Source organism: Colossoma macropomum, unplaced genomic scaffold (genome assembly GCF_904425465.1).
Source record: "Colossoma macropomum unplaced genomic scaffold, Colossoma_macropomum, whole genome shotgun sequence".
In the NCBI taxonomy this organism is placed as follows: Eukaryota; Metazoa; Chordata; class Actinopteri; order Characiformes; family Serrasalmidae; genus Colossoma; species Colossoma macropomum.
In genome coordinates this window covers 9,260,360-9,271,308 of record NW_023494796.1, presented here as the reverse complement: position 1 = coordinate 9,271,308, position 10,949 = coordinate 9,260,360, and the positions used below count along the sequence as shown (strand labels likewise).

The 10,949-nt window shown below is 38.9% G+C and overlaps 1 protein-coding gene across 1 annotated transcript in view; it reads right to left on the bottom strand.

The window, feature by feature from the left end:
• chrna6 (cholinergic receptor, nicotinic, alpha 6) overlaps positions 1 to 10,079 on the bottom strand; it is a 36,877-nt gene extending 26,798 nt beyond the window's left edge. Inside the window, exon 1 of the mRNA XM_036583765.1 lies at positions 9,922 to 10,079. Coding sequence (XP_036439658.1) covers positions 9,922 to 9,991 — 70 coding nt within the window. The 5' untranslated portion in view covers positions 9,992 to 10,079. The remainder of the gene's footprint in view (positions 1 to 9,921) is intronic.
• Between the last annotated feature and the right edge of the window lie 870 nt (positions 10,080 to 10,949).

The following is a 10,949-nucleotide window of genomic DNA, read 5'->3' as shown; positions in this document are numbered from 1 at the left end:
GCTAGCATGCATGGAAAGTAGTAAAGTTGACATTGGTTAAGAAAACAGGGTAACACTTTCTATGAATGTCACGTTTGTAAGCATCTATAAACACATTTATAACATGTTATAATGCATTCATACAGCATTATAAACATGATTATAAACATTTATAAAATTGAATTACACTTTATCGCCATGTTTATTATACATTATGAATTGTTAATATAATGCATTATAAGTAGTGTTAATAACATGTTATACACAGAAGTCAGTGAATGTGTTTATAGATGCTTACAAAGGTGACATTCATAGAAAGTGTTACCGAAAACAGTTCAGAGTTCAACAGAACAAGAAAATCCCAGTCTTCAGTCTTTCAACCACTTCAAATAGACATCTACTGCTAGTGCTATGAAAGCTGTTTAATCACCCTCTACCCGTTGTGGTATGCTGTTAGTTGTAATGGGAACTAAGCAGTTAAAAGCGAGATCAGTACCTGTCTATTATGTGTAGAATCTCTTTATTCTCACTAGTTTTGGTAATGGGGATACTTTCCTAACAGCTATGGGACACTATAGGACAAATCAGTGTTATGTCACAACAGCTAATAACTTCCTTCCAGGTGGATAACACAGGTAGTGCTGCACTGGTATAACAGGACTTTGTACTAATTCTGAAACTTATTTAACCAAGATGTCAGAAAAAAAGAGAGATTTTTAAAACTGATCACTTTTTGGCAAATTTTTTATCATATAATTCTGAACATGCACCACCCAAACATTTCATAACAGAAGGATTTGCTTTACAAAAGTGTTTCCCCACCTCACATTCAAAAACAAGAACTTAGTCAAACCATTCACGATAACCACTTTTAACAATTTAATTGTCCTTCTGGTAACGTGATGGCACTCTAAACCATCTAGCGTGGCTAGTTAGCTACCTTGTTTGCCAGTTAGCTTACCTTATTGGCTGATATGAAACAATATACTGCACTGTTCTTCTCCCACACACTACATTTACACAGAATGAGGTGTAGGATCAAAAAAACATGAACTTCTTTTGTGGAGCGTGAAAATATCAGCGAAAACACTCTTTCTGTGGCTGCTAGCATAAACACTAATAGACTTAACTAGCTTAAATAGACTTAGCTAGCTTACATCAGCCTATGTTGGACAGTTTACAAAGTAATAACTCTAAAAATAGCAGTCAACACAGCAACACACCATCCTAGTTTACATTCTGGTGCTCAGGGGTGTTGTGGACCAACAATGCAGTTGGGCCAGATTGGGGTCAAATTTGGGCCATATCCTTTATTTCCACTTACTTTACGGTGTGTGGGCCGAGGACCCAGCCATACATTGGGCCAGAACAAACCAAGGATGTGGCCCAACAGTGGGCCAGACAAATTTTGCCAACTGGGTTGAATGGTGACTGGATGCAAGTTATCCACACAAAGTACAGCCAACCTTTCTTCATCTTTACAAGCGCTCTGATTTGGTCTACAGCACTGTCTCTAGGACATAATGCTTGCTAGCTAGCCCACTCAACTTGTAACCGCCCACCTCCTCATTAAATTCTGGTTGTATATAGTGACTCTAATTAAACAGCGAGCTAGTGTGAATAGTTTAGGTATTTGTGGGTGGAGCAAAGTTGATTTCTAGAACACTCTTAAAGCAACGCCACACTGGACCTTCTCTTCAATGTTTCTGCTCTTCTCTGTAATCAGCCCACATATAAAGAGGTGCCTTACTTCATATCAGAAAAGTGTGAGTCTGCACATTCGCGGCTGACCGTATGACCCCATCAGAACCCAATTTAAATGAGACTGAAGAGCAGAGAGAGAGATAAAAGGAGTGAGGCCAACGGAGCAAAAGAGGACAGCCAGGTAGAGAGGATGAAGAACGATAAAAAAGAGAGTGGATGACTTTCAGAAAAGCTCCGCTGCTATCAAGGTGAAGAGTTTTTTCTTCTGTCTCTTTTGGTCCTGCGTCAGTTTGGACCGCAGAGGTTTACCTCAGTGTGTCTCTCAGCTGGAGCCGGCATTGATTCAGCTCTTTCAGCTCAGCTTAGATCCACAGCTGAGCGCAGTTATGAAGACGTGATCCGGCAGAAAAAAAAACTAAAAGAGTTGGAGCTTCTTCTGAAGAGAGCTGAGGGGTCCTGTCAGTTCAGCCTGACAGTACACGGCTTTAAAAGCTCCTCTAAACACGTACCGATGACGCACGAGAAAGAAGCACGCAAACAAATACGAAATCTAATGTGAAGAAAAGGTCATTTTCTGGGTGTGGGTTTTGTATGCTAATGACCACTACCCTGATTGGCCATTTCGGTGGAGGGGGGTGTGGACACTGGCAGTGGTGGAGCACAGCATAGTGAGACCACATGTTTTAAGCTTGTTTATGCTGAGAGACAGACACAGTCACTACATTAGCAGTGTGTACCAGCCAAGCCTGTCATTACACAGCAATGTGTACTGCAGAAACCTTCTAATTGCCTTCAAAAGTAGCTTTTTTAAACTTGTTTTTTACAGCTGAAGTAATGCTAATTGCTACTAGCTCCCCGGTGGGAACAATATCTTAGCACCCACCTATTGTTAGTGTATATTTACATATTATAGCTCTAATATTAAACACAGACAAGCTTATGACAGACCTTCAGTAAAGGTCACTAAATTATTCAGTATCTACCATGAATTATTCAGTCATTACAGTTAATTATTCAGTGTCTACTGTGAATTATATAGTCATTAGTTAATTATTCAGTATCTATTATGAATTATTCAGTCATTACAGTTAAGTACTGGGTATCTACTGTGAATTATTCAGTTAATGCAGTTAATTATTCAGTATCTACTATGAATTATTCAGTGATTAGTTAAGTATTCAGTATCTACTATGAATTATTCAGTCATTAGTTAATTATTCAGTATCTACCATTAATTATTCAGTCATTACAGTTAACTATTCAGTGTCTACTGTCAATTATTCAGTGAATGCAGTTAAGTATTGGGTATCTACTGTGAATTATTCAGTTAATGCAGTTAATTATTCAGTATCTACTATCAATTATTCAATCATTAGTTAATTATTCAGTGTCTACTGTGAATTATTCAGTCATTACAGTTAACTATTCAGTATCTACTATGAATTATTCAGTCATTAGTTTATTATTCAGTATCTACCATGAATTATTCAGTCATTACAGTTAACTATTCAGTATCTACTATGAATTATTCAGTCATTAGTTTATTATTCAGTATCTACCATGAATTATTCAGTCATTACAGTTAACTATTCAGTATCTACTGTGAATTATTCAGTCATTATTTAATTATTCAGTATCTACCATGAGTTATTCAGTCATTACAGTTAATTATTCAGTATCTACTACGAATTATTTAGTCATTACTGTTAACTATTCAGTATCTACCATCAATTATTCAGTCGTTAGTTAATTATTCAGTACCTACCATTAATTATTTAGTCATTACAGTTAATTATTCAGTATCTACTACGAATTATTTAGTCATTACTGTTAACTATTCAGTATCTACCATCAATTATTCAGTCATTACAGTTAATTATTCAGTACCTACCATTAATTATTTAGTCATTACAGTTAATTATTCAGTATCTCCTATGAATTGTTCAGTAGCTCCTATGAATTCAATATCTACTATGAATTATTCAGTATCTTCTATTAATTTTTCAATACATACTATAAACAATTCAGTAACTACTATGTACTGTTTGGTAACTACTATGAACTATTCAGTTACTTCTTCAATTATTCAGTATCTGTTATGAATTAATCAGCACTTACTGTAAAGTATTCAGCATCTACCATAAATTATGAATTATTTATTATCTACAATGAATTATTCTAGAATTAATATGAAATATTCAATATCTGTTACAAATGATCCAGTAACTACTATGAAATATTCAGCAACTACTGTAAATTATTCGGCACATACTCTGAATAATTCAGTCACTGCTATAAATTGTTTGATAACTATTATGAATCATTCAGTAAACTATTATAAATGATCCAGTAACTACTATGAAGTATTCAGCAGCTACTGTGACTTATTATGTAACTACTGTGAATTATTAGTAAGTACTATGAATTATTCAGTAACTACTACAAATTATTCCATAGCTATTATGGACCTTTATGTAAACTATATGTAAACTAGTATGTACGGTACAGTATACAGTTATCAGGGTGAGGAAGTGGAGTTTTAGGAGTTAATTCCTGCTCATGCAAATACACCCTTCCTCCCTCCAACCTAGTGCACCCTGCAGCCACCCCATGCAAGCGCAGCATGTAAGAACCTTCCCAAACAACTGCTGGCGGAGTTTGGGCTTAATTCAAGCTATGAACATGCCCTGGATTGTGGCACATAAACACACCGCAGGGACAAAAGAAGGCTTTCCAGCGCTTTATTTATTTGTATGAGATTACCTATTACCAAAAATGTGCAGACGTGGATGTTTACTGTAGCAGGATTTCTCCGCTTCAGCCCTGGGGAGGCACTTCCCAGCACAGTTCTGTGCTTTCCCTGCTTTATCATGGCACATTCGACTCATTAGCTAATTACCAAGCCCTCAGCGAGGTGGATCAGGTGGGTTAGAGCAGGAAACACACTTAAATCGTAGACCCTCAGGTATGGAGTTTTAAAACCCAAGTCAGGTAGAGCATGCCTACATTATCCACTTAATGAGCCTGTGGGCTTCACTGGGAAAGTTTCAAATTAATGCTCTTAGAAAAAGTGAAGCTAGGAAGGATTTTCCTTTGGGGGGAAACTTGGTTACAAATGGTTCTTGGTAGCGTAATTTGCCAGTGATGAATCAAAGCTGATGTTTGTTTCCAGGGTGGTTTGCTTAAGAAGTATTTTACCACTGCATTTGCAATGGTGGTCTATGTTTAAAGTATGCTATAAATAAAGGTCTGTGTTTATGCCAAAGGCTGGTCTTATGTATACACGCTCAAAAAAGATGGTTCTTTAAGAGTTCTCTAGTAAAGGCAATGGTTCTATTTAAACCCTGAGTTCTATATGGAACCATTTCATGCTTAAATGGTTCTTTGCAGAGTGGAGAATGTGTTATATATGGTTCTACATAGCACGAAAAGGGTTCTTGTATTGTTCCAAACTTGACATCATAATAGCAAAACCATTTTTGGTGCTATATAGAACCATTTTCAAAAAGGTTTCATACAGAACTGTGTACAACACATTCTCCATCAATCTGAAGAACCGTTTCACCATGCAAAGAATCATTTAGGCAGGAACTGGTCCTATACAGAACTCATGGTTCTAAACAGAATCATTGCTTTTAATAAAAACCCTTGAAGAACCATCTTTTTTAAGTGTGACTGGATATATTATCATAGGTCTGAACATCAACTACCACTCTGGCCCACTGTTAGCTAAACTAGCACCTAGCAACACAACTGAACCACTGAGCTGGTTACATAAATACCTATAACCCATTAACAGTGTATCTTCATTATACATAATTAAAGCTGGGAACACTTATCAAATTACTTAGTACACAAAGAATGTTATGGTCTGGACTCATATTCGAATGGTCTCCGATCTAGAAATCTGATTAAGAAATCTGATAGAGAGGCTGGATTTTAGCTCAGTAATCAGATTTCTCAGTGCATGTAAACTCTTACTCTGATTTCTATCGGATTTCTCAGTCTGCGCACGCGTGAGAACAGACGGTGGATGTCACGAGATGGCAGCAAAACACTGTAGAGCGACGAGAAATACGAAATAAAGGATTTGAATATTCTTCATCTTCTAGATCATTTATGTTTATATTTTCAGGTAAAGCAGCGCGATGTTTTAAAAAAAGCCACGGTATGAAGTTTGAATTTTACATTGCATTTAGGTCACGTCTTCTTCTGTGAGTTTACTGGTTGATTGCAAAGCAGAAATCTGAGAACTGACTCATGTAGACCCGGAGTTTCCCATTATCTGATTACTCAACTGCACGTAAACGTGTTGATCGGATTACTGACAAAATCTGCAGTTATCAGATTATTGAGTGCATATAAATGCACTCAGTAATTTACCAATGTTCTTCTTTTTAAGCTTTCGGTGCTGTTGATCTGACAGTCTTGCAGGTGGTTGTTGGGAGTAGCATTTTCTACAGACGTCCAGAGAGGCCAAAAGCTGTTGCTATAATATTCTGGATTGGTGACTTGAGATAATCAGCTAATTATCTTGTGATCTCACGATAACAACTTTCTAATGTCCTCAGAAATATCTCCTAAAAATTTTCTCCTGAAAAATGAATAACTTTTCGGGCCGTTTTGACTGAAAGTGAAACAAATGTTTTCTTTCCATGGCTGTTCATAATTGAGTTTCAGTGCAACAATAGCGAAATACACTCAACCTCATGGTTTAAACCAGTCCTAGTAGTTTTCTACACTGAAGAAAGTGACATATTGAAAATACTTGATTCAAATGTGTACAAAAGAATAAAATATCACAATGACGCAGCTCTGTTTTTCAATTTACTTGCTGTCGGAAATAACGGTGTTGGTGTAATATATTACATTAATGTGGAAATGTTGTACACATTTGGATCAAGTAATTTCAGCTTTGTCCAGTGTGGTGAGTATAAGGCGTATCTATGTTATATTTGTCTATCACTGAAGAAAACACTAAAAGGATGTTGTAAGAGTCCATGTTTTCTGTCAAACACTGTACAGAAAGTGTAAGAAGGCCAGTGTAACGCACTTCTCCACTGAAATTCTGAGCCCTGTGATCTCAAAACATCTTATAGTGAAAAACTCCAACAGCAGGATCTCATATAATCATAATAAGCTCAGAGCGATGTGAGCTTTTGCGTTCCTGATGTTGCTGGTGGAGCTGAGAGCTGAAGCGCTCCTCTCTCAGCTCTGCTGTTAGTGTGACGTCAGAGTCTTCACTGCCTTAAAGAGCAGCAGCAGCAGAAACAGCTGAACTTTCCCACCGGGTAAGTCACACTCAGCCAAAGCACATCTCTCTCTCTCTCTCTCTATTTCTCTCTTACCCTTTTTCTTTCTTTCCCTTCTTTCTTTCTTCCTCTTTGTTTCTCTTTATCTTTCCCCTTCTCGTTTTCCCCTTACATTCTCTCTTTATATCGCTCCCTCTTTTTTTTCTCTATTTTTTCCTGTTTCTTTTTTTCCTTCTCTCTATTCTTCTTCTCCTTTCTTTCCTTTTGTCTCTCCCTCTTTTTTCGCTTTCACTGTCTTTCTTTTCCCTCTCTCCCTTTTACATTCTCTCTTTCATGTCTCACTTGTTTTCTCCCTCTTTCTCTCTTCTCTCTCTCTCTTTACATTTCTTTCTTTTCTCTCTCTCTCATTTCTGTCTCTCTCCCTCACTAGCCCATTCTTTCTCTCTCTCACTCCCTCTTTCACTCTCTCTTTCTCTCTCTCTCTCTTTCTCCCTCTCTCTCTCTCTCTCTCTCTCTGAACTCATGATGAGTCCTATACAGAAGTGATGCTCAGAGACAGAATTACACATTTTCTGGAATTAACCACAGACGGAGCTCAGAGCCGCAGGCGAACTCACTATTCTATTCTAATACTGTGTGCGCTGAGAGGAATTAAGCGGTGTGGGGAAATCACTGGAATACCTACTGCACAGGATGCGTGTGTGTTTACTGACTCACCCGAACACTCACTCTGAGTGATTCTTGGATGAGGCAGTGCGGTGCCCTCATTTATCTTACTGAAGTACAGAAATGATCATTACATCCCCAATTAGATCCACCTCGTCTTCCGTAAGGATCCAACCAATCAGAAAGCCTGTATGACAGTCTCCTCATCTTACTCACAACTCATCACACTTGTTGAAATGCCAAAATGGCATCTGTCACATACAGTCGATTACCATGGACATCCTTTTCCCTTTACTAGGAAAAGAACAAAGAACCTGTAGTCCTCGGAAGTGCATCATGCCCATGTTAGGGCAGTCTGGGTCTATGGGAAAAATGAATGGCGTTATTTAATGCAGTAATGTTTCAAACCGGATATGTTTTGCTGTACATACGTTTTTCCACTGAATGTCACTGGATCCTCTGAATTATGAAGTTGTTTAGCAGTCGAAAGCTAAGACTCCTGCACACTAGAAGTAAGTCTAATTTTAGGCATCACCGCTATTATATAACATCACCATCTACTCGAACTCTAGACTACTACTGCCAAAGCAACTTAACTACCAAATTTGGCAAAGCTTGCTGGTTTGTTAGGGGTATTCTGATCAGGCTGCCAGTCTTATGATGTCAGTTCAATGTTCAGCAGTGTTAGCATATAGCAATATTTGTATTTTGGCTCCTTAATGACCTCATAATTTCATAAGATCCAGCAACGTAGGCACAGCAAAATGTATTCACCATTCGTTTTTCCCAAAGAGAAAACAAGTTTAGACTCAGAGTTCCTGATATGGGCATGATTCCCACCACACAATGACGACTTCAGAGTTCTATAGACTTACAATAGAAGTCAAATGGCTGAGCTTTCAGCTTCAGTTTCTGCTTCAGCAGCTGCTCATTGGGTTCTACTAAAAGTGCTGCAAGTCAACAGGTCATTTGTTTTTTTACTAAGTAGAAGGAAAATGTGTTGTAGTGATTGTCTGTGATACACTCTCAAAAAAGATAGTTCTTCAAGGGTTCTCTAGTAAAGACAATGGTTCTATACAGAACCATGAACACTCAAAACACCATTTGCATGTTTAAATGGTTCTTCAGATCCATGGCAAATGCGCTGTATATGGTGCTATACGGCACCAAAAAGCGTTCTTCTATTATTACAATGTCAAGCTTATAACAATAGAAGAACCCTTTTTGATGCCACACAGAGCCATTTAGAATCAATTCTCCGTCAGTCTGAAGAACCATTTCATCATGCAAAGAACCGTTTAAGCATGAGTGTTCATGGTTCTATATACACTCTTTAAAAAGACGGTTCTTCAAGGCTTCTTTAGTAAAGACAGTGATAATATAGAGGAAAGAACTATTTGCAAGCTTAAACGGTTCTTTGCACGGTGAAGTGGTTCTCCAGATGGATGGAGAAGGTGGTGGTTCTGAATGGTTCTATATAGCACCAAAAAGGGTTCTCTTTTTGTTACAAGCTTGACATCATCACAATAGTACGACCCTTTTTGCTATACAGAACCATATACAACACACTTTCCATGGATCTGAAGAACCTTTCCCCATGCAAAAAACCATTTAAACATGCAAATGGTTCCCTGAGTGTTCATGGTTCTATACGGTGCAATATAGAACCATTTTCAAAAAGGTTTTACCATTTCAGCATGCAAATCTTGTTCTTTGAGAGTTCTACTCAGTGGTTCTACTGTCTTTACTCAGGAACCCTTGAGTGTAACTGACTATGCTATATCCGCTTCAGATGGACATTATTGGAGTATTACTTTGAACATTTCAGAAGTGGCCTAACAGGTACTTAAAAATGACCAGCTGCTTTCTCTATGCGTTATAACTCATACCAGTGGTGGCCTAAAAGAGCCAATGGAAAGTGGGCAGAGCACGGACCCCAGAGCGCGCGCATTAAATAAGGCATGGCCATTAGCGAGAGTGAAGCAGGCTTGCAGGAATAAAGTCCCTCCGCTCGACTCCCGGGCTGATTACTAATTCAGAGGGCAGCGCAGCAGCGCGAAGAACGCAACAAACTAGCATTTATAGCAGCAGCTCGACGCGGTAAACGACGTTAATGTGGATAAGAAAGGTGTTTCCGGCGAACGAGGACGCTTGAGAGTCAGTTCGGTAGTTTTGTCCCGCGCGGTTTGCCGAGGACGCTCGTGCGTAACGGCTGTGCCAAAACGCGTCAACTTGCAATGCCAGACTCGCAAACCTGCGTTTCCACCTGTGAATCTAAACCTCACAGACTGTATCTAAAGACGGATCTACAGAGACTCACCTCGCGCCATCAGAGTGACGAGGAAGAGGAGGAGAAAGAGGAAGAAAGTGCGTCTCCCCGCACGAGGCATCCGTCTCTCCGCACGCGAGCGAACAAAGTGAATAAAAATGATTAAAAGAGAAATAAACAGAGGGAAAGAGCGCGAGAGAGAAAGAGAGAAGCAGTGGAAAGGAGTAGGGATCCCGGGCTGTGAGCGCGCGCTGAATGCGCGTGAAGGAAGGAGTGTTAGGCCCCGCCCACCGAACACGAACATGGGTCTTAAAAAGGAACTCTAGCGATTTTTCAAAAGTTCTACATAATTAAATGATTAAACAAAGTCATTCAGAGTGGTTTGGTGTGAAAAGCTCCGTTCTAGATAAACTTGGAGTCAGAATAGTTCACTGTGGTGGTGATAGGAACCAGACGTCCACCTCTGAAAGCTCCCTCACTGAGAGTTTTTACATCAAGTTAGATTAGGTCAGACATTTTAGTCCATGTATTTGAATCTATTCATAGCGGAGGGATACATGCAGGGTGTTGTAAGGCGAAATAGTCCCCCCCCAAGAAGCTTAGTATTTTCAGAGTCATGACTAGTTTGCCATCATCAATATTATTATAAAAACTGAGACGAGACGTGTGGGTTCACTGGTGGTTTGTATAGTAAATAAATGGCTGTATCTGTGTTGCAGACATGGTGACCCCTGGTTCCTATCAGCACCACTGTAAAGAAATCTGAGTCAGTAGGTTTCCCTGCAATTAACCTCTTCACGTCAACCACTCTGAATGACGCTGTTTACATCTCAAGGACTCACTATTCAAAAATTTTGAAAAAACAGTGGAATTCACCTTGGTGCACGCAGAGGAAACAGCTTCATATAATAAAAACTATTATATAAAATATTATGAGACGGATGTGCAGTATAAACAGAGTGTTTAGTCACTGTGCCAAACCAAGTGGTATTCAGTTTAAATAGACCAGTCCAAGAGCTTTCAGGAGGCGCCTGCATGGTGCATTTCAGACTGTTGTCATTTGACCTTGAGTTTCTTTG